The sequence below is a fragment of the Mustelus asterias genome, chromosome 16 (genome assembly GCF_964213995.1).
Source record: "Mustelus asterias chromosome 16, sMusAst1.hap1.1, whole genome shotgun sequence".
Lineage (NCBI taxonomy): Eukaryota > Metazoa > Chordata > Chondrichthyes > Carcharhiniformes > Triakidae > Mustelus > Mustelus asterias.
The window spans coordinates 63,687,488-63,712,741 of record NC_135816.1 but is presented as its reverse complement, the minus strand read 5'-3'; the positions used below and the strand labels follow the sequence as shown (position 1 = coordinate 63,712,741).

The window sequence follows — 25,254 nt, the reverse complement described above, 5'->3', positions numbered from 1 at the left end:
TGGATACATTTAAGGAATAGGAGTATTATAAATCCTGAATTTAAAAAGGTACTGTCTCAATTGTGGGGGAATTTAAAATAACATTTTTGGAGAAAAAGTAATGGTGCACAGTTCTAGTTAACTCCTGCACAGTTATTCATTTTGTTTGTAAATAGGAATTCAGGTGTCAATATGGTACAACAAATTCAGATGACTACCTCCATTGAACAATCATCTGTTTAAACAACCATTTCCTCTGTAATCTAGTTAAGTAGAATACCTGCCTGAATAAAGCAGTAGCCACAATGTATAAAATTCATAGTAGTACTGCATCACAGTCGTGAATGCATCCAGCATCTGGATTCAATCCTAGCTTGTTCTGACCTGAACCAGCTGATTGTCATACAAATAATAAATCCAAAGGAGATCTGAAGCCTTCTGTTCAGACAATAATTTCCAATGAAATTGCTGTGAATGTGGACCATGAATATAATTGCCGACATATAACTTTAACACGGCAATCTTCAAACAATCCTCTTTTCCTATTCCTGTAGTTAATAGAGCAAAGTGAAGTATCACAGGACAAGAGATGGAGTGTCTCAAAAGTACTGAGGAAACACGGAAACTTGATTTAAATGGCCTCATCTCTTCTTCAACAGATTATATATTACTTGCACTATACTAAAACATACCAATTTCTACATCAAATCCAGAAGATCCCAGGTTTGGTCTGGTTGTCACCTGAGATTAACCAGGTGCTTGTAGAGACTGTTAGTAAGCCTTATGACCATTAGGTCAAGAAAAAATAAAGTAGCCGGAGTTTACATCCCTAAAGTTTCTGTGATTGGATATCAAGTGACAACAGAATTGGACTTGGCTGTGATGTCTTCTGAAGTTGAAGAACTTGCACATTCTTGTTGTCAAGGATCACACAGGAATAATGAAAACATGGGTGAAGGTACTGGAGGAAATTGTATCCTAACAAAGAGTTAACATCTTCAGGAGAGGATAGGAAAGAGCGTGCAAAATTGATGAGAAACAGAATAATGCACTGCAAATTATTTAGCTAACAGCCATAGCAAGAGGATTATTGGTTTGTGATTGGTGCTCCGATAGATATTTGGTTAAGTCACATTGTACAGAGTTTCATTATTAATAGCAACAGATATTTGTATCCAGTAGTAAATAAAAACAGCTTAATATTCTATCACTATCTCCCCATAGCTGGATGGGGCACTATAGGCCATATATTTCTTGTTGCGTTAACTTCAATGAAAAATAGTAATAGAGGAAAACAAGATGCAATGCAAATAAAAGTACTGTAGCTATCTGTCTCTTTAGTGTTGCTCTAATATTTCTATTCCTCCACAGTTGTTTTAACAAGCAGTAGAAGAAAATTGAGAAAAATGCAATTTTAAAAATGTGTTAGCACTTTGTAGTTCCATTAGTCTTGATTGCATGAAGGATTGTGCAGCTGCACAGTCAAATATAGAAGTGAATATTTCACTCCAGTCCAGCCTTGGAGTTACTGAGCTTACTGAATTGGGAAAATGTCAAATTATCATCAAGCAAGCGGAGAAGTGAAAGATAAACAAAATTTTCTTTTGTCCATCAGCAAAGCTGCATTTAAAGTTGGCAAATGGTCTTGCAATGTAGTGACATGTAGAAGAGGAGTATAATCAGGGTAAGAACTGTAGGATTACAAATTCACAGTGAGTACTGGTCTGGGAAGTGAGTGTACAGCAGTTAGCTCTGGAGCAGAGCATAGGACCACTGTGTAAAGACACTGAGACTCTGCTGAGGAACAAATCAGTTGTCTGCAATTTTTGACCAGTGCCTGTGAAGATCAGCAGTCTACTTAACAAACACCTTCAGGAGTTAACCACTTTGTCTTTCAGACATTTTCTTCATTCCAGAGTTTAAGAATTTGTAGGCTAGAAAAGAAATTAAACCTGAATGAATTTTATTCAATTATGCATGCAGGTTAAAACATAAAGGAATATGGTTTATATGTGCTTGTCTTTTATGCAGTGTGAACATTATCATGCTGGTGGTGACAATATCCTAATTTTATGTAGTTCAAGGGAAAGCACTTGTGTATGAAGGCACAGCCAATGATAAAATATAAAGGATACAGAATACCTCCTACCTGCCTCTCTGGGCAATTCTGAAACATCTGGATCACGGCTGGGGCTCTTTTGCTGGAGTTACTATGATTTCAGTATCTTTAGAGGTAGCATCTACACGTGCAGGATGTACGTGATGAATGTGAATATCTGCCAGTCACTTTAAACTGCTTCTCACCTACATCTCCTGAAGAGCTTCTTCTCTTGAGGTTCAATATTATGCCTTGTGAGAGGCTATGTATTGTCTTTTGAAATATTCATATTCCTCTCCTATTGTTAGTCTGGACCCATTCTGCAAAAACGATATAAGTTCAGCAAATTATCTTGGGACTTTGGACTTTCACATCTTCAAAGCAGTGATGAAATATACATGGGAGATGCTGTGATACTGTGCTGATGGTTTGTATAATTTAGGCCTTTGCAGATGTCACATGCTCAGTGGCAATCTGCAACTGTTCCATGTCATTACTCATGGGAAGTGGCATATTTGCATGTTGTACTCTCCCATATTCTCCAAAGCAACTTCCAATGCAGTACACACAGAGGTACATATCTTTCAATATGGCTGGTGCTGCTGCATCATATAATGTTGGAGGGAGCCTCACTGTTCCTCAGCAAAATAGGCTTCTGTTCCAGATCAGCTGATCAATTCTTTAGCCATCCCACTGCAATCCATTCCTCACCAATGCTTGTTGGCTTCTTCCTTGGTCATGTGCAGATAGTTATGTTGCAATGTGCAGATAGTTATGTTGCAATGTGCAGATAGTTATGTTGGTGCATACTTTATATAAGGTCATTATGTATGTTGTTGGCTACTACTGTTCAGGTGTGACTGGAGAACCACTGATTCCTCTTTCACCATTTTACCAGTATAGTATCAATAATTAGTGCTTAATCATTCTGTCGGGTGATGTTACTATTGCATAAATCTTTGAATTTTCAAATAATATAGTACATAAGATCACTTCTGAGTTCTAATATCTCCAGAGACCCAAGACTTTCCAAACGCTTCTTCTTGAACAAATGTTAAGGAATGAGTTAGTCTAACTGTCCACCACTTCTTCCCTGCTCCAGTTTCTGTTAATGTGCAGGTTAAAACATAAAGGAATAGACTGAATGATGTGGCCCATGGAAATTAATTCCTTCACTATACTCTATTTCTCCCACCATGGTATATATATGGTTATTTTCAAATTTCTGTTTTATTTCATTCATATATCATTCAGTGTCAGTGCAGCACTTTTCATAGATTTTAATGACCACGGTGGCACAGTGGTTAGCACTGCTGCCTCACAGTGCTAGGGACCCGGGTTCAATCCAGCCTTGGGTAACTGTGTGGAGTTTACATGTCCTCCCGTGTCTGCGTGGGTTTCCTCGGGTGTTCCGGTTTCCTCCCATGCTCCAAAGATGTACAGGTTAGGTGGATTGGCCATGTTAAATTGCCCCTTAGTGTCAGGGGGATTAACAGGGTAAATATGTGAGGTTATGGGGATAAGGCCTGGGTGGGATTGTTGTCGGTGCAGGCTCAAAGGGCTGAATGGCCTCCTTCTGCACTGTAGGAATTCTATTCTATGATTTTTTTTTTCAAGTCTACCTATGTCCAGTACTGTTACTCTGCATTACTGTCAACGTCTTGGTGTGCTTACTTCAATCACGTAGCTTCATTTCAACCTCCAGCAGTCACTCAGCTTTGTTGGCACACAATCTTCATTCTTTCACTCACACATTTTCATACTTGGGAGTCATCCCCTCTTCCCTGTCACCCCGAAAAAATACCAGGTCGCATTTCCGCACAGCGTGGTTACCTGGGTGCCAGCATCTGGTTGATAAACTGAGAATAATTCCTTGTAACTTTCTTCAAAAATTGTACTGCATTCCTGGATTAACGAATGACGTCCCCGATTAACTGACTGGAAAACTGATTGAGAAGCTTTAAAGACTCTTTTTACTGGTGGTCATCAATGACTGTTATCATATTTATGCCATTGGTCAAACGGTAGTCTGGGGAAAGATGAGGGGCAGGACTTTCCACTATTTCCTGAGCAGGTCATAAATGATTAAGAAATGTGGTGTGTCTGCTGTCCAACGTGTAGAAGACAATGTATTTTTGAAATGTGTATGGATTCCTGATGCTTTATGTTATGAACGATATCAGACCTGCAATTACCAGCAATTCCTCTTGCCTCTTTAAACAGAATGCTGCCCGGCCAAACAAATCTGAATGTCTAACATGATAGAGGTTTGCCAATGATGCATGCGTTGTGCTCTTATTTACATCACATCTGTGACTGTGATCAGGGATTTGAGAACTTTTTGGCGACCAACAAATGCCAATCACTGGATGTGAAATGTAATTTTGTAGTCTGCAGGCAGAGATTAGTGTACAGGTTAAATAGGTATACAGCATCGACCTATTATGGATACAAAAAGAACAGAGACTATGGTATAAACTAACCCATCATGAACCCTTAAAACAGCCTCAACTCTAACGCTTAAAACAACCCAATCCTAACCATTAAACCAACCCCAACTCTAACCCTGAAACCAACCCCAACACTAACCCTTAAACCAATCCCAACCCTCACACTTACACCAACCCCAGCCCTAATCCTTAAACCAGCGCTGACCCTAACATTACACCAAAACTAACCCTAACTCTTAAATCAGCCCCAATTCTAACCCTTAAACCAACCCCAATTCTAACCCTTAAACAACCCTAACCATTAAACCAACCCAGACCCAAAACCTGAAACCAAGCTGAACCCTAACCTTTAATCCAACCCCAACTCGAACCCTTAAATCAGCCCCGACCCTTACTCTAAACCGCCCTGACCCTAACCCTTAAACCAACTCAAACCCTAACCCTTAAACCAACCCTAACCCAAACCTTAAACCAACCCTGACCCTAACCCTCAAACCAGCCCCAATCCTTAAACCAGCGCTGACCCTAACCCTTAAACCAGCCCCGACCCTGAACCTTGAACCAGCCCCGACCCTGACCCTTGAACCAGCCCCGACCCTGACCCTTGAAACAGCCCCGACCCTGACCCTTGAACTGGCCCCGACCCTGACCCTTGAACCGGCCCCGACCCTGACCCTTGAACCGGCCCCGACCCTGACCCTTGAACCGGCCCCGACCCTGACCCTTGAACCGGCCCCGACCCTGACCCTTGAACCGGCCCCGACCCTGACCCTTGAACCAGCCCTGACCCTTGAACCAGCCCTGACCCTTGAACCAGCCCCGACCCTGACCCTTGAACCAGCCCCGACCCTGACCCTTGAACCAGCCCCGACCCTGACCCTTGAACCAGCCCCGACCCTGACCCTTGAACCGGCCCCGACCTGAACCCTTAAACCACGACACAAAAATGGCTGGACTTGCAGATAGTGAGGAGCATTGTCAGAGGCTACAGAAGGATATAGATAGGCTGGAAATTTGGGCAAAGAAATGGCAGATGGAGTTCAATACAGATAAATGCGAAGTGATGCATTTTGGTAGAACTAACGTAAGGGGGAGCTATATGATAAATGGCAGAACCCTAAAGGGTGTAGATACGCAGAGGGACCTGGGTGTGCAAGTCCACAGATCCTTGAAGGTGACGTCACAGGTGGAGAAGGTAGTGAATAAGGCATATGGCATGCTTGCCTTTATAGGACGGGGCATAGAGTATAAAAGTTGGGGCCTGATGTTGTGGTTGTATAGAACGTTGGTTCGGCCACATTTGGAATACTGCGCCCAGTTCTGGTCGCCACACTACCGGAAGGACGTGGAGGCTTTAGAGAGAGTGCAGAGGAGGTTTACCAGGATGTTGCCTGGTATGGAAGGGCTTAGTTATGAGGAGAGATTGGGTAAACTGGGGTTGTTCTCACTGGAAAGATGGAGGATGAGGGGTGACCTAATAGAGGTGTATAAAATTATGAAAGGCATAGATAGGGTGAACGGTGGGAAGCTTTTTCCCAGGTCGGTAGTGACGTTCACGAGGGGTCATAGGTTCAAGGTGAGGGGGGGGAGGTTTATCATGGATATCAGAAGGACGTATTTTACACAGAGGGTGGTGGGGGCCTGGAATGTGTTGCTGGGCAAGGCGGTGGAGGCGGACACACTGGGAACGTTTAAGACTTATCTAGATAGCCACATGAACGGAGTGGGAATGGAGGGATACAAAAGAATGGTCTCGTTTGGACCAGGGAGCGGCGCGGGCTTGGAGGGCCGAAGGGCCTGTTCCTGTGCTGTATTGTTCTTTGTACCAGCCCCGGCCCGAACCCTTAAACCAGCCCCGGCCCGAACCCTTAAACCAGCCCCGGCCCGAACCCTTAAACCAGCCCCGGCCCGAACCCTTAAACCGGCCCCAGCCTGAACCCTTAAACCGGCCCCGGCCCGAACCCTTAAACCGGCCCCGGCCCGATCCCTTAAACCAGCCCCGGCCCGAACCCTTAAACCAGCCCCGGCCCGAACCCTTAAACCAGACCCGACCCGAACCCTTAAACCAGACCCGACCCGAACCCTTAAACCAGCCCCGGCCCGAACCCTTAAACCGGCCCCGGCCCGAACCCTTAAACCGGCCCCGGCCCGAACCCTTAAACCGGCCCCGAACACTAATCCTTAAACCAGCCCCGAACACTAACCCTTAAACCAGCCCCGAACACTAACCCTTAAACCGGCCCCGGCCCGAACCCTTAAACCGGCCCCGACCCGAACCCTTAAACCAGCCCCGAACACTAACCCTTAAACCAGACCCGAACACTAACCCTTAAACCAGCCCCGAACACTAACCCTTAAACCAGCCCCGAACACTAATCCTTAAACCAGCCCCGAACACTAACCCTTAAACCAGACCCGAACACTAACCCTTAAACCAGCCCCGAGCACTAACCCTTAAACCAGCCCCGAACACTAACCCTTAAACCAGACCCGAACACTAACCCTTAAACCAGCCCCGAACACTAACCCTTAAACCAGCCCCGAACACTAACCCTTAAACCAGCCCCGAACACTAACCCTTAAACCAGCCCCGAACACTAACCCTTAAACCAGCCCCGAACACTAACCCTTAAACCAGCCCCGAACACTAACCCTTAAACCAGCCCCGAACACTAACCCTTAAACCAGCCCCAAACACTAACCCTTAAACCAGCCCCAAACACTAACCCTTAAACCAGCCCCGAACACTAATCCTTAAACCAGCCCCGAACACTAACCCTTAAACCAGACCCGAACACTAACCCTTAAACCAGCCCCGAACACTAACCCTTAAACCAGCCCCGAACACTAACCCTTAAACCAGCCCCGAACACTAACCCTTAAACCAGCCCCGAACACTAACCCTTAAACCAGCCCCGAACACTAACCCTTAAACCAGCCCCGAACACTAACCCTTAAACCAGCCCCGAACACTCACCCTTAAACCAGCCCCGAACACTCACCCTTAAACCAGCCCCGAACACTAACCCTTAAACCAGCCCCGAACACTCACCCTTAAACCAGACCCGACCACTTGCCCTTAAACCTTTAAGGGTTAGAGTCCGGGTTGGTTTAAAGGTTTGAGGGTTAGGGTCGGAGCTGGTTTAAGGATTATGGTTGGGGCTGGTTTGAGGGTTTGGGTTGGGGCTGGTTTGAGGGTTTGCGTTGGGGCTGGTTTGAGGGTTTGGCTTGGGGCTGGTTTGAGGGTTTGGGTCGGAGCTGTTTTAAGGATTATGGTTGGGGCTGGTTTGAGGGTTTGGGTTGGGGCTGGTTTGAGGGTTAGGGTCGGAGCTGGTTTAAGGATTATGGTTGGGGCTGGTTTGAGGGTTTGGGTTGGAGCTGGTTTGAGGGTTTGGGTTGGGGCTGGTTTGAGGGTTTGGGTTGAGGCTGGTTTGAGGGTTTGGGTTGGGGCTGGTTTGAGGGTTTGGGTCAGAGCTGTTTTAAGGATTATGGTTGGGGCTGGTTTGAGGGTTTGGGTTGGGGCTGGTTTGAGGGTTAGGGTCGGAGCTGGTTTAAGGATTATGGTTGGGGCTGGTTTGAGGGTTTGGGTTGGAGCTGGTTTGAGGGTTTGGGTTGGGGCTGGTTTGAGGGTTTGGGTTGGGGCTGGTTTGAGGGTTTGGGTTGGGGCTGGTTTGAGGATTATGGTTGGGGCTGGTTTGAGGGTTTGGGTTGGAGCTGGTTTGAGGGTTTGGGTTGGGGCTGGTTTGAGGGTTTGGGTTGGGGCTGGTTTGAGGGTTCGGGTTGGGGCTGGTTTGAGGGTTAGGATCGGAGCTGGTTTAAGGGTTACAGTTGGGGTTGGTTTAAGAGTTTTATAGTTACGGTTGGGGCTAGTTTAACGGTTAGAGTTTGCGTTGGTTTAAACTAGCCCCAATTCTAACCCTAACCCTTAAACCAACCCTAACCCTGACATTTAAATCAGCCCCGACTCTAACCCTTAAACCGATCCCGGCCCTAATCCTTAAACCAGCCACGACCCTAACCCTTAAATCAGCCCAACCCTAACCGTTAAACCAGCCCCGACCCTAACCCATAAACCAGCCCCGACCCTAACCCATAAACCAGCCCGACCCTAACCCATAAACCAGCCCGACCCTAACCCATAAACCAGCCCCAACCCTAACCCTTAAACCAACTCCGATCCTAACCCTTAAACCAACCCCAACCATAACCCTTTAACCAGCCCCAACCCTAATCCTTAAACCAACCCTAACCCTAACCTCAACACTAACCCTTAAACTAGCCCGAACCGTAACCCTTAAACCAGCCTATCCCTAACCCTTAAACCAACCCCAACCCTTAAACTAACCCCAACCCGAACCCTTCAACCAACCCCAACACTAACCCTTAAACCAACCACAACCCTAACTCATAAAGCAGCCCCTACCGTAACCCTTATACCAACCCCAATTCTAACCCTTAAACCAACCACAACCCTAACTCATAAAGCAGCCCCTACCGTAACCCATAAACCAGCCCTAACCCTAACCGTTATACCAACCCCAACTCTAACCATTAAACCAGTTCCAGCCCTAACCTTTAATCATTTTGTAACGCCAACTCTTAAATCAAGCATTAACTCCAACCCCAACCCTTAAACCGAATCCAACCCCTGTCTCAAGCTATTCTCTAATCCCCACACTATAGTTTCCGCTAACCCTAAATTTAGAGCTAACGAACTCCAAACCAAGATATGTGCCCCGCTATTCTTTACATTAATCCCAATGCAATCCTCTACTCCCTGATTTTCACCGAGACAACTCTGAACTCTCAAACTGAGACATAATTTATAAGCATCCAAAACCGAGTCCTAACTACATTCACTAAACAAACGGTTGCGGATTTAATTAAGTTTAGGTCCAAAGTAAGATTACAGTTTCTGCTGATCTTAAATCTGGTAGTGATGTTGTTGATTAAATGGGAACTGTGCCAATACCAGTGTTCTTTTTCTTTTCCTTTTAAGGTGTGAATTTTGTTGGCATATTGCAGTGTAATAGTGTTTAATTACACTGCGCATATCTAATATATAACACTTTTATAATGGTACAGCAACGGCCCAGATATTAATAACCGTACAATTAATAACCATTCGTATTTAATGCTAATTGCTTTGTTGCAAAAAATATATTGGTTGGACCCGTTTCATTTGTCTCCTTGACAGGACAGCTTAATACAGAACTACGTAAATAAGCTTAGCGGTTTAGAATTCATAGATACATTTTAATATCAGGTCGGTGGTGAGTTAATTATATCAGTGTCGCCACTCGAGATTTGAGTGAAGCGCAGCGCGTGAAAAATCGGGACCAAATCCACTTAGCCCCCGGGAAAGACTCAGCGATGTAATTGTCGATATTGTCCCTCCAAAGGTGGCTGATACCTGGAAAGAGCATTTTGAACCGTACAACACTAGAGCGATGTATTGCTGTTAACAGGTCGGTCGTTAATGATGCTTGTGGAACAATTTGAGGTGATAAATTAAAAGTAGCACGCGGATTGGCACAGAAATAAAGCATATTGGCTGAAGTGCGATTCCTGCTAGTGTATGGCTCCCAATATGTTAAAGTGTAGTGACAGCAGTCTGTGTGCAATTACAATCACTTATGAGTACAGAACACACAATAAATATCCAGTCATTATTCTTCATCATATTTTCCAAGCAGAAGAAAAATCTCACGCCGGAGTAATCGGAAACGAATTCTTCCTAATACATTTATCCTTGTTTTTTTGTTGTTGTTTTGTTTGTAGGTAGTGATGGGGGAGCCGAGGGCTTGCTCCTTCACGGCCCCTTCACCAGAAAACCTAAGCGGATTCGAACGGCCTTCTCCCCGTCCCAGCTCCTGAGATTAGAGCGAGCCTTCGAGAAAAATCACTATGTGGTGGGAGCCGAGAGAAAACAATTAGCAAACAGCTTGTGTCTGACAGAGACCCAGGTAAGAACGTTGAACTAGACAGCAAGAGAGAGAGAGAGGGGCGGATTGATACTTGGGTTTGGCAGGAAGAAACGTGGTTGGAGGGAGGGTGTACTGAGAATGTTTATTTCAGGCAGCGATTTGTGGCTATAGAGTGCACTCGGTGACGGGGTGGTGCCAGCACACTCAACAACAACTTGCATAAGGGAATGGATGTTTAGTTGAAAATGAGACATTGGCAGGGCGATGGGAGAAGTGCACTGGACTGTGACTAATTGGAGAATTCTTTCTAAGAGCTAACGCGGGCGATGGGCCGAATACCCCCTTCTAAGCTGTATGATTCCACACAAAAACACCCCCACCCAGGAGGGTTTGTATAATGTGAAGCAGTTGCCTGTTGAGTAAATGTTCCACTACTCCTTCCCCAGCTGTATGCAGACAGCTTAATATAGGTATTGGTTAACTAATCAAATAGTCATTCTTTATACAGAACATAAAACAAATCCAAATAATTCAATGAAAATACCCGGGGAGTTCCCGTTAAATTAAGGGAACATTCCACAAATATCCGAGCATTGCCGTTCGGTGGCATGATTAGATTTAATGGGAGGGGCAACACAGAACTAACCCAATATGCACAGACCCTGACAGCAATGTGTCAAGTGTCAGGCAACGAGTTTATCGTTGCACCTGTTTATAACCCGGATACCTGCGGTCTTTCAGATTGTTGCACTTAACGATAAAAAAAAGCCTTTCATGAGGACAGTTCGATTTAAGCTGAGAGGGAGGTGTATCATGTTTAATGGTGGACGCTGTGTGTATCATGTTTAATGGTGAACACTGTTATAAACCAGGAAGACGAATTACATACCAGTGGTAATAAATGGAACATTCTGTCGACATGTGCGAGTGTTGCTGTAGCATGGGTTTCTTGTGATCATTGTGCCATCTCCATACTCAGCCCGATGTAAAATGGAAACTCTCACATTTTACTAATGTAACAGGTCACATGTTCCAAAATAAAAGCACTAACGACCAAAATGAACAAGCAGGAATGATTCGCCCCTTACTAAGGACCAAGTGTCAGAATAGGAAAACCGGTGGAACATTCGGATACAGTTAAATCCGCATCCCTAGAATTGTACAGTGCTGACAAAAGCAATGTCAGTATTTATCAGTTGGCTTGGCGTTTGGACAGACTGCATATGAACAAATACATGTGTTAGAATGTACTCCTCAGTCTGTTTAAACAGCGATTCTGCAACAAGGTCTGAATCAAAACTGTAGTGTGATAAAATGATCCAAAAAGAGGATAAGTTGCAGAAGGCGCTAATGTGTAAATTTATTGGATACAGCATTGCAGTACTCGAGTGAAAGGGATGGGGGAGGATTTAGAATATTCAGTGTGTTGAATACTGTAAACATGAATAATCAGGAGGTTTGTTTGTATCCAGACTGTGCGTTAAAATGCTTAGCATTCTCGCTACAATGAGGATGGATAGGAAATAACTCGTTTTATTGGAATTTAATACAACAATTGATTTTGCCCTGGTATTCTGCATGATGCCATGTGGCATGGGTGGCCCGTTGGGATTTTGTTTAAAGAAAGCTGCCGTGATAGTTGCCGAGATCACGGTTGCCTGTGTTTGGAGTGAGCTGCATTGATAATTAATATAAACTGGTGACATTTGTGCGCCCGTATAAAAACATTGGCTGAAATATTTATACGACCAAATTACTCGAATAAGGTGTCACTTAAATCTTGCACTAAACTGAGGGACATATCGATAGCAGTTCTCTGCATGATGAACACTGCTATAGTCCCAAGTCAGCTAGTGCAACGAAGATCAACTAGGATAAGAAATCTGATCGAGTGGTTGATTCTGACTATAATTGTAAAGGGGACCTTCCATACACAATAGTCACAGCGCCAACGACATGGAAACCATGATATATTAATACCGGGGGCACTTCAGCATTTAGGAATGTGAAATAAACAAGTTATCTACACTCTATTTATCAATAAAGGATAATGGATAAATAGAACAATATATTAACACAGCGAATTACTTCCATCCTCTAACCGTGCGGATCACTAACAATGATTTCAAATAATCTAACCCAAAGAGGGTTGAAATTTGTAAATGATTTTCAGTCATTTTAGGAATGGGTCAGCACTATTCTGAATAGAGGCAGTTGCAGGGCTTCTCCGATGGAACATTTCCGATACACATATTCAGCTGCGGCTATCAAGGATAGAATGGGCCAGGCGAGGAGACAGTGTAGCGGTGGTGAGGGTGGGGATGGTCCCATGTCTGTCTGTGATCTATTTAAATTGCCGCCCAGCCCTTTTGTGACGGCGTGGACGCGAGTTCGGCTATAACGGCTTTCAGATGAAAGCTTGAAAGGCCAGCCGCCTTCTGAAGGAGATGTGAGCTGCTTTTAACCTCCCCTTGTAGGCGATCCAGAATCTGGAAGAGAAAAGAGAACATAGGACAAAGTTATATGCTAATATTAACCAACTCCCAACCTGTCTCACAAAGAAATTAAAATCCATTCCAGAATTCTGGTTTGATTGTAGTTCCAAGGAATCTAATTGGGGAAAAAAGGCCAAAATGTTGCAAGTGTGTCGATTGGGAGGGCTGTACTTTGTAGAAGGAGCTTAGAAGTTAATTTAACGCCGCCCAAATGGATATTGCCAGCCTGAAGGGGTTTTCGAAAAGACTTTCTCTGACAAAGACAAAACCATTCAGAGTCAGAGGTGCACACACAACCGCTGAAATATACAGACTCAAACGTACAGATCCACACACACGCACACTTGCAAAAAACATATGTAAATATATATTGACATACACAAGCAGGTCCATACACACACACTAAATACCGATGTAAATTTTTATTGACATACATGCCGGTCCATAGAAGTCAACAGACACGCACAAATACCGATGTCAATATATATTGACATGCACAAACAGACCCATATACACACATGTTCACACACAAATACCGATTTAAATATATATTGACATGCACAAACAGACCCATATACACACATGTTCACACACAAATACCGATTTAAATATATATTGACATGCACAAGCAGGCCCAGAGAAACACACACATAAGAGGCCCATATATACACAGAAATACTGATATAAATATGCATTGGCATACATGCATATATCCTAGGCACAGAGAGAAATAAACTGGCATATACGGATCCATTGAGACAAACATCGGTAGAGGAATATACTGGCACAGATGGAAATCCATACAAAAATACGAACACACGGAAATGCATCGTACATACAGATCCTTAAACACAGACAGAGACACAGGTACAGACACTGACTTTCATATACATCCACGGTAACACACACTGAGACACGGGCACAGTCATACACTGACTTCCAAATACAAATCCTTAGACATAACACGCAAACACAGGGACAGGAATAAACGGACACAGATGTATAGACACACGGACTTATAAATAGAAATCCAGAAACACAAAACACACATGTACCCAGGCACAGTGGCGGAAATAAACTGACTTACACATACAGATCCATAGTCACAGACACAGGAACAGAATTATATTTCATTTCATTCACATTTCGCCCCTAATCTTCAAAGCGAATTGAAAAATTCAGTTGCGGAGAATCCTATTGTGCAATGCACATGTTTAAAATAAATGGCTTTCATTTTAATACACAAAGCGATCAGTTTGCAGATATGTTGTGGGCTTTTAGCTCTAACAGCAGAAGTCAGATTATTAAAGTTTGACAGGGAATCCCAGGATCAAATCACCGTCCATGGCTACTCACTCCCTTATTTATAGGCTTCAATTACATCATATTTATTCTGGGTAGATTTTTAAAAACTTGTATTATACGAACTGGATCCAAAATCACTTCAAACTCAAGGGCTGGAAAAATGAGGAAATGACTTTCGGTTCATGAGGAATTCTAACTCAGGTGCTCAGACCCATTTCGGTGTCAGGCCCAAGTCTATTTTCTGGTGTTTCGTGCGGGTCAAACAAACACGTGTCAATCAAGGCTCAATTGCATCTAAATATTGTAAATCTAACCACTGGTCCACCAATACTTTCTTGTAATTTATTTTTGTTTTTGGTTCATTAATATTTCAGTATTTATTTTGTAAACCATCTGTATTTAATTTTGTCTAGAACCAGTTGTCAGGGAAAACGAACGAATGACAAATAAGTTATTTGCATCAGGAGTGACAGAAAACCCCATCTGACAGAGATCTCACAACAACTTGTCCAGCTGTAAGGGGTTGGTTATATGGTTATTGTACCCAGTACTAATGATCAAAGTAAAAGGAGATCTCGGCGCCATGTACAGCAATAAAGAAAGGACACCTTTGTCTCATTGCTGTTTATGTGGTGCGGCCAAATATCGACCAAGGAATATTATTGACTGCCCCTGTAGTTGTAGCAGAATTGGGTACACATACACGAGTCGGCCCAATCACTCAATATAAATATTACCCCAAAATAAAATCACGTTTGGAATACAGACCCGCGAGGATCACTCTGAATGTTTGCTTTAAAGAGCCGACGTTATTGGAAGTCAAACAACAGCATGTTCAAACATGCATTGGTGGTAATAAACATTGAACTTTTCCAATGTCATGGACTCAAAAGACAAACAGGAAGCTGCTGACACCAGATAGCTGGTGAAGGACCATTGGGCGGCACTGCTGCCTCACAGCGCCAGGGACCCGTGTTCAATTCCGGCCTCGACTGTGTAGAGTTTGCACATTCTCCCCGTGTCTGCGTGGGTTTCTTCCCACAATCCAAAGATGGTAAATTGCCCCTTAGCGTCAGGGGGATTAGCAGGATAAATATGTGAGGTTACGGGGACAGGGCCTGGGTGGGATTGTTGTCGGTACAGGTTCGATGCACCGAATGGCCTCCGTCTGTACTGTAGGGATTCTGTGGTTCCTTTCATGCGAGGGCAAATTTGACCCACTTTCTGCCCCTGGTTAGTTGAAAATATACAATATCTGAAAGTCTTTTTGAAGAACGAATCACGCCCCCCCCCCCCCCCCCCCCGCCCAGTGCTTAATCTTGTCGGGCGTATCCGTTTACAGGTCTGTTCTGGCCTAGTATTTACGGAATAGACCTTCTAGTTCTCTTTAAAGGGACAGTTGCTATGTGCAGCCGCAATGCCAACTCGGCTACTACTCATCTCTAGTTGAAAAATATGTACAATGCAAAATAAAACCAATCAACGCAGGCGTTCTGCCCTCAGGCCAGCAATGTACTGGTTTCTCATCCAGCACTCTGACACCAGTTTATTAGCTTGCCACCGGTTAAGCAAATGGGCTAATGCTATAAAACCTTCGAACGAAAGTAACCCAAATCGGCTTTCAAAACTTTCCATGTGTGCGCGTTCCGTCTCAATGTGCCTATACTACTCCCTCAATAAGGCTTTTCGGCATCAGTTCCAGGCTGTACTGTCTATAACACTACCAGAGACACATATTTTGACATATCGTACAGATATATCGTACAGATATATCACACTCGCCCAGGAACATGCCATGCCGCACGGGACATAGACATGTTTTGGGATATTGGATCAGGGGCGTTCGGGTCGGGTCCTTAGAAGAGCAAGTTTCCTGAGAGGGATGAGCTTTCTTGCCTTTACTTGGTTTATGCTTTAATCCGCTTTTCTGGGACAAGTTTAAAAATAAATAAAACGATCAACTGAAATGCCGCTAGAAGATGAACGGAAACAACTGGAAAAAAACTTTCACTGGGTTATTAATTTACCCTCACTCTAGGCCGAATGCCTCGGGGGAATACCAGTGTCCACTCGATTGGGGCAAAAGACCTTGCAGCCTGTATCGAGGGCACCGCTAAGCAGCCCACAGACCGGAGCTCTGCTTACCCTCCTGACTGCTAACCGCATTCATTTTACAGCCTATTTCAGGTCTGCCGAAACAAACTAAAGGTGGCTCCGATTCGGTTAATTCTGGGAGAGGGAGGCCGATCGAGTTTTAGCCCCTGAACAGAACAAAAAAAAAAGTGATCGAGTTGTGCATGAGTACTGGGGATTGAAAGAAGTGCTCGGCGCAGTGTGTGAAATAAAGATCCCTTCTGTAATGAAAGTAAGAGGGGGGATAAGGCTAATCCCTTCACCATTCACTCGGTGCAATGGTTATGTGCCCTTCTTCAAATAAAACGCCGGGGTTCCCTGCAGTTCAATTTCTTTACAACACGGACACTGCGGAGGGGGTGGGAAGACCCTGTGAATGAATAGAAGAAAGTAGAGTTAAAAGGCATAGAGGTGGGAGAATGTATTTTTGGCTGGCTTTGACAGAAAAATAATATGCAAGAAATTCCGTGTGTCATAAAAAGGTATTGGCTGGGGGAGAAGGTTGAAAGTAACTCGGATAAAGTTGGAGGCTCCTTGGGGAATCACCTGCCGCTTCCAGAGGGCTCATTCTCAGTATACTGTGTGTCTCCCTCCCTTCAATAATATCGCTCGCTGTTATTTCAGTTGTGGGCTTCCACCAAACAGCGTCTCAATATTACTGGATATTTCACTGGCCCAGTTGGCCTGGTCTTTCCCAGAACCTGTGAAAGGACAGAAAAATACCCTTTAGGGAAGCGATGGTTGCACAAAAACACTCTGTAAGGAGAATTCGCCACCACTCAACATAGCCGATTAAAATGCCCATCTCTGTTCAACGGTGGAACAATCCTCCTAAACTAACAACCAATAACTGTGCGCAGACACACTCGAATTTTAATATCTGGGAAAAATATCATTTACAGGAAAAGGCTTTAGGGATGTGCGCGTTTATCAAACACTTCGAACGCCCCCCGCGAAATTTCAAAGCCCTTTAAATACAATACGAAACGTGTCATTCGATCTACACAAACAGCATCCGTAAATGTGTAATTATATATTTATCAATGGGTTCAATATTTAAATGTTTATGTGTAATAAAAACTCATCCACGCAAGTCCATTGTAAATTGTTCAGGCACACAACGCGTTCTGCAGTTTTTTTGTGTGGTTCTCCACATGTTCCTTGTATTCCGCGATACATTTGAGAAAATAGCTCAGAGCCCTCTCACTGAGCGCGGGTAGCTGCAGCAGTTCCGTTCTGATTCCGTTTTCATCTCTCCAGGTAGACATTTACAGGATGAATCAGGCTCTGATTGAATTGGGAAAGGCAATCAGGCTATTTATTCCCTGCCATGAGCGTGATGTCTGCGTGCATTGCCTTCACTAACTGATCAGCAAATTGCCTAAACTCAGATTGTTCACTCCAGCTGTAAAACTCTCGAATTCAAGCACACGGAATTCAAACGACTGGAGCGTCTGTTTGGTACAATTCTTAATTCACATTCCCCTCATTCTCAACTGCTCCTGTCGGGGCAGGCAGAGGAGCCGCTATCTCCTTCTGAAGCTGCCTGCACCACACGGCATTCGCACAGCATTCTGCGGGGATTATTTCGTTGCGGTGCGGAGTTTTGTTTGACTCCACGGTTTGGGCTTGTTCGGCAGGACGTTCTCCATAGAAATCCCGATTAAACAGTGCCCCAGATCTGCATTTATATATACGCACACTTGGGTAATATATGGATTGGACTTGATATATATATTTTTTGATGAATAGATGCCCCGAGTCACCAACGGGTAGATATATATGATGCTAAGTACCAGAGTATTTTATATACAATATGCACTAAACATAAACGGTGCATTCAAATCGGTCAGTTAGCAGGACTTTCTAGGCTATGTCAGATAATGGGGCAAATGGACGCACAGAGGCAGAATACCAGAATTGGATTGTCTATTTGAGAAAATAAATAAACTGGCCCATGTTGGTACGATTTGTCATGCTGAATAATCCTCGATGCGGTATTTTTTAAAATGATTATCATAAGTTGAGTGTTGACGCCCTGGGTTCTATGTGCAAATGAAACTGAAAACATGTCGGCTTGCTATTAATTAAAATGTACTTGCGGGGCCCTGAGTGAGATGTTTGTACAGAAGATAAATGGTATTTCTGCTTCAGAACTCTCGGGAGTTTAGCAAAACTCCGTTTACTGCGGTTCTAATGAACCCTCTCAGATTCCGGGGGAAAAGGCAGGACCAAGAATTCCAGCAAAGTGAAATCAGAAGGTGATATCAGACACAAAGAAGGATTGGTCAATTCTCAGATGATCGCAAGTGACACTTGGATCTTTTTGTTTGAAAGTGACGTCCAAGAGGAATGTATTGTGAAGTGAACGCATTAGCAGCAATGAGACTATTCACACCAGATACCGAAGGTCGGGAGGGGTCGATTTGGGGGAGTGAATCTTTTAGTTTCCATTTACTTAATATTGGATCGATCATGAAGCTTTCTAAGACTGGTTAACAATGAAGGGATGCCCCCCCCCCCTTACTCCTCCATCTTAAACTCCTTCCTGAACCATGTGCATTTTCACATTCGATGGCCAGCTCTCCATAATACAAACCTGACCTGTGGAAACGGCACGTTAAAAACCCTCAGAGTCAGGCCATAAGGCATAGGAGCAGATGTAGGCCACTCAGCCCATCGAGTCTGCTAAGGCCAATCGTAAACATTCGTTCTGTATCTTACTCTAGGCGGTTCCTTATAAGAAAGGCACCGCGGACAAACAATTTGTTATATATGTCAGCAATTTCCGCCGGGGCTCCCTCAATTTACGACGTTTCTCTAGGGTTTTTGCCTAAGTTACGTTGGGAGCCGCGGATCAATTAGTTCCAGCGTGCTGGGTACTGGAAAAGGAAATTGTATGAACATTTGAGTATCCACTCTGATCTCATCTGGGTCGAATTGAATCGAAGTGGATGAGGAATGATTTGATGTGTTTGGATTTGGTCCAGGACAACGAATTAGATTGGAGGAGGTACATTGCGACCTTTACAACGAGCACATAAGTGAATGAAAACTTGGTGGAAAATTAGGATTACAAGATTCTTTATTAGGTTAGGATTGCGAGTTTAATTTTATTCTTCTTGGTATATGGTCGTTACTGGTTAGGCCAGCATTTATTGTCCATCCCTAATTGCCCTTTGAGTAGGTGGCAGGTGAGCAGCCTGGAACAGAATGGTTTGCCTTTCCAGCCTCCGGTTTATTGCTGTAGATTGGAGACACCGATAGGTTAGACCCTATTAGGACGGCAGATTCTATTATTTCTCCCCTGAAGGCTATTAGTGAACCAGATTTTTTTTTGGCAATCCAGTAGTTTATTATTATTAACGAGGCCAATATTTCATTCCAGTTTTAGAAAGTAATTGCATTTCAATTCCTCCAGAGTCTATGGTAGGATCTGAACTCGGTAGTAGCCCAGTAACATTCCCACTATGCTATCGCAATCCCCGCCCGCCCGCCCGCCCGTTACGGCAAACAATGCTCAGTTTTAGTTTCATTTCCCGTGCTTGACTAAACCCACGAAATAAAAAAATATATAATTTAGCTCCGTGAGGGAAAGGAACAATTTAGGATCAATAACAACATTGATATTCCAGAACAGATTGAGGTGTGTGTTGCAATTCACCTTAATATCGAGTCAATGACTGGATGCTTGATTAAAAAGGAAACAAATGAAGGATGACCCATTTCACCCCCAACCCCCTCCCTCCCGGTTCCCGGAAACGCAAGGATCTACAAACAGAAACATTAGCACGAAAAAACAGTGACTGGTTAGCTATGGGGGTCTGGAGAAACGATAATATGTTTAAAATAAAACGAGCAGGGAGAATCTGGATTGCTCTAGATTGATTAGTTTCACATTAGTAGTAAATTTTAGGAAACCTTAGAATGAATGATCAAGGCAGAAGAGTCATTAGGGAGACGGAAGTCGATTGATAAGAATTGACATGGATTTATGAAAATAAAACTCCATTGCAGATGAGGACGATAAACGTCTTGATAATTAAAGATAAAATTGAGGGTAAATAAGTGCATCGGAGAAAGATGGATTTTTAGACAAGATGTTTTATGGTCTCTGAGAAAAGGAGTTCAGTAGACAGGTCATTGACAGCAGTGTGATGAGGTGGATTGATATAAGAAACAGGGTGTGCGAAAGGAAAACATCCCGGATGTAGGGTATGACAAAAGGAATCCCTAAAAACAGAAAATGCTGGAAAATCTCAGCGGGTCTGACAGCATCTATGGAGGGAGAACAGAGCCAACGGTTCGACCCTGGATGACCCTTCGTCAGAGCTCTGTCAGATGCTGAGATTTTCCATCAGTTTCTGTTTTTGTTTCAGATTCCAGCATCCGCAATATTTTACTTTCATTGCCGAAACATGTTTGTTTAAACCAAATAGTCCTTAAGGGAAGGCAATGGCATAGCGGTATAGTCATTGGACTTGCGATCCAGCGTAATGCTCTGCAGGATTTAGGTACAAATCCCACCATGGCAGATGGTGAAATTCGAATTTAGTCAATAGAAGTTTACTGATGACCATGAAACCATTGTGGCTTGTTGTAAAAACCCATCTGGTTCACTAATGCCCGTTCGTGAAGGAAATCTGCCATCCTTACGTGGTCTGGCCTACTACAAGTTAGTCCAGATCCACAGCAGTATAGTTGAATCTTAAATGCCCTACCCTATGAACAAAAAAAGATTCAGAAAAAAAATATAGCTTTGCAAGCTTGAGCTGCATCTGTAGAGAGACGGGATGAGTTGACTTTTTGGGTGCAGGGATTGGGATCGGAATTGAAACATAAGGGGAAAATTCCAGAAGAGACTGGTAACTGGAATGATATAATACATAATCTCAGTCAACTAAAGGATAGGAAGAAAAATAACAATGTTTTTCACCTGGCTAAGGAGAAGGCGGTCTGCAGAATTGTGAGATGGAAACAGGGTTGATTATGAGGATATCACAAAGGGCTCAGATAAGTTCTTATCCAGAGAGTACCCAAGACAAAGATGAGGGTGTTCTTCAAATGCGCTGAACACAACATTTATTTCTCAGCCAGCATCGCTAAAGACAGATGACCCTGCTGATTTAGCTCATGTCTGTGTGGGATCTTGCTGCGTACAGATTGGTTACCACGTTTTCTACTTTACAACAGTGACCTCCAAAGTCCTTCCATTTACTGTAAATTCCACCGGGACACTCTGCAGTTGCAAAAGAATCATATAATCCCTACAGTACAGAAGGAGAACATTCGGCCCATCAAGTCTGTACCAACCACAATCCCACCCAGGCCCTATTCCCGTTACCCTGCTAATCCCCTTGACATTAGGGTCAATTTAGCATGGCTAATCAACCTAACCTGCACATCTTTGTACTGTGGGAGGAAACCGGAGCACCAAGGGGATGCCCACGCAGACACGGGGCGAACGTGCAAACTTCGCACAGTGAGCCAAGCCGGGAATTTAACCTGGGTTGTTGCGCTGTGAGGCAGCAGTGCTAGCCACTGTGCCACCGTGCCACCTTACATTACGAATACAAATCATTTCCTTTCCCTATCGCTCGGGCCGATGTTTGCAGACAGAATAGAGGAGCCCGGCAGAATCGAGACCCTTGGTCTGTGAAAATATCAGGGCTGCTTGTTATGGTGACAGATAAAGGGAAGCAGCAGGGGATTCAGACTTTGTGGAGAGCTGTGTGGATAATTCCATGTAGAATAGCAAAGCCCTGCTCTTAGGATGGATGCACGATTATTGGGGGAATATAATAAACGGAGGGATGTGAAAGCGAGACCAGATCGGTTGGACTGGTTTGCTTTACAGACTCGGACTCGGTGGACCGAATGGCCTCCTCCTGTGCCGTACATGACCATGGGTCCATCAGCACACCAAGTCAATATTTGGTTGCTGCCAAAACAAAGAGTGAATGGACTGTTAGGCTATCTAAAAGATAGAGAGCAGCCCGATGGAGCATTCTGTTATGAAGTATTGATCAGGTCACACTGGGAGTATTGTGTGCAGTTCGAGAATCTAGGCTACAGCGAGAATGCCATTGAACTAGAGAAGAAAAACCTTAAATGGTAAAGAATGAGCAGAACAGGAGAGATATGAAGAACTCGAGTCTTCATTGATGAGAAGGTAGGGAGAGGAAAGATACGATTGAGGTTGCCAGATGAGTATGACTCGAGGTTGTGAGACTCAAGCCTATTCGAACTGACATGTGAGTGTAGGAGACTTGAGTATAAGTGGGAAACAGAAGTAGGTTTACTTTTAAAGCACTTCTCCTTTGCTACCAGGACAGCGATTACTGGACTCGCTCATCACGGAGAATCAATGAGAGCGAGTGGGATCTCTTCAGAAGTAACATTAAAGATGTAGCGTGAAATGAAGCGCGTGTGAGTGGCTACAACTGGGGGGAGGTGAAATTGGTGGCCCCAGGGTTTATCCCCTTCTGGAATCAAGATGCTGAGTTTGATGATCAACCATGATCAAAATGAATGGCAGAGCAGGTTTGCAGAGCCGAGTGGCTTACTCCTGCTTTTCATAGAAACCCTACAGTGCAGAAGGAGGCCATTCGGCCCATCGAGTCTGCACCGACCACAATCCCACCCAGGCCCTACCCCCACATATTTACCCGCTAATCCACACAGGACTCGAAGGGGCAATTTTTAACCTGGCCAATCAACCTAACCCGCACATCTTTGGACTTTTGTTTTTCTATTTTGTCCTCCCGTTAAAGTGAATGGCGGAAAGTGACGGGGGCAGCTGAGGTCAAAATGGGCCCAAAGCCAGCCAGCTTTAGATAAAGTTAACACGCGTGGCTGCACTGCGGCATCACAGAGATGATGTGGAGATGCCGGCGTTGGACTGGGGTAAACACAGTAAGGAGTCTAACAACACCAGGTTAAAGTCCAACAGGTTTATTTGGTAGCAAACGCCACTAGCTTTCGGAGCGCTGCTCCTTCGTCAGGTGCGAAGGAGCAGCGCTCCGAAAGCTAGTGGCGTTTGCTACCAAATAAACCTGTTGGACTTTAACCTGGTGTTGTTAGACTCCTTACTGCATCACAGAGAGTACAGTGGAGTGTGGCGGGAGGGGTTACAAATAATCTTTAGATGTGACCTCCTGACTTTGCGATGCACAGTAAAGGGAAGTGGAAAGCTTCACACATTTTCCTGTTTCTCTCGCCAGGTGAAAGTCTGGTTTCAGAACAGACGGACTAAATACAAGCGGCAGAAACTGGAAGAGGAGAGCCCGGACACGCAGCAGAAACGGAAAGGGACACAGCACGTTAACAGGTGGAGGATGGCCACCAGACAGACCAGCCCAGAGGACATTGATGTCATCTCAGAAGACTAGAGGGCGTTTGGATTTAAAAAAAACAAACAACAAAGAACAAGCCAGACAAACTTCTCAGTATAATTCGTGCAATGGTCACGCCATGCAGCCGGACACATGGACAGAGATCATTACACAGATATATAAATATATATATATATATATTCCAACACTTTTTATTATACTGGCCCAGTGTGGAGTTATCGAGTCCACTTCTAATCAAGTCTTAGGACAAAAGACGGACTACAAAACAAAACTTCAAACGTGTGATTATACTTTAATTAAAAAGATTTTTTATATTAAAAAAATTGCAGCAATTTGAAGACGAGTCGCCCCCTCTTGAAATGACCTTGGGACCAGGAGGCGGGCGATGAGAGGAGTCCGCCTCGCCACTCGCTACACATTGAGCATTTAATTCTTTTTTTAAAAGACGGATTTGATTAAAGTTGACAAGTAGTATCCAGCATTCAGATAGAGCCACGGGGTCGGTGTGTTTTTTATTTCGCATTTTAGGTCGGAGGATTTTTTCTTAAAGGACTGAAAGTGGCCTCATGCTAAACACACGTGAAAGTGTGAGTGAGAAAAGGCTGATTTAAACGTTTCTACGGGTTTTTAAACAGAGGAAAAAGGACGGTCTGTAGGAGTTTAGCGCCGAGGACCTCGTGTATATGACTGACACTATGCGGTTCCTGTTTCTTGATGTACCTGTTGATGTCTGATCTCGCCCCTCCCATAGATCTGTTTTATAATGGTCTTCATTGTCAGTTGTAAATATATGTGTGTCACGAATGGCGTGTCTGTACTACAGAATAATAAGGAAATATTTTTTCCACAATAAAATATATTAAAAAAACATGGTTTCTAGTGGTTAGGAATTGGAAACAAATCTTGTCCGTGTCCAAAATACAAAATACTGCAAATGCAGCAAATCTGAAATTTAAGAAAACCCAAAATGCTGGAAAATACTCAGAAGACCAGTTGTTGCCTGACCTGTTCAGTGACAGCTTGCCTTCAATGTACACACAGAGACTTATAGGTCAGTTTTGACAGGTGGGAACAGAACAGACTCATTCAAATGTAACATTAGGCCATTCCTCTTCATGCAGGGAAATTTCGACAGGTTTGTGGTGATTGCATTGATCAAAAAAATGCTGCGATCTTCCTCCATGCAAGATGAGACCCACAGCACACACAGACACAAACACAATCTCACACAAAATATACTCACAAACACAATTTCACACAAAACATACCACAAAATATTCACACGAAACACACACAAAACATTTACGCAAAATGCATACAATTCCGCACAAAGCACGATAACTCAAAACATATACAGAAAACCCAAACTCACTCAAAAACATACACAAAACCCAATTTCACAGGAAACACACACAAAATACAATCTCACCCAAAACACACACAAACAGAATCCCATCTAAAATAGACACCCAAACACAACCTCACCCAAGACATGTACACACAATCTCATGC

The 25,254-nt window shown here is 43.9% G+C and overlaps 1 protein-coding gene across 1 annotated transcript in view; it reads left to right on the top strand.

Moving 5' to 3' along the window:
• The window catches only part of emx3 (empty spiracles homeobox 3), a 30,873-nt gene extending 6,270 nt beyond the window's left edge, over positions 1-24,603 (top strand). Inside the window, exons 2-3 of the mRNA XM_078231632.1 lie at positions 10,309-10,493; positions 23,611-24,603. Coding sequence (XP_078087758.1) covers positions 10,309-10,493; positions 23,611-23,778 — 353 coding nt within the window. The 3' untranslated portion in view covers positions 23,779-24,603. The remainder of the gene's footprint in view (positions 1-10,308; positions 10,494-23,610) is intronic.
• The last annotated feature ends 651 nt before the right edge of the window (positions 24,604-25,254 follow it).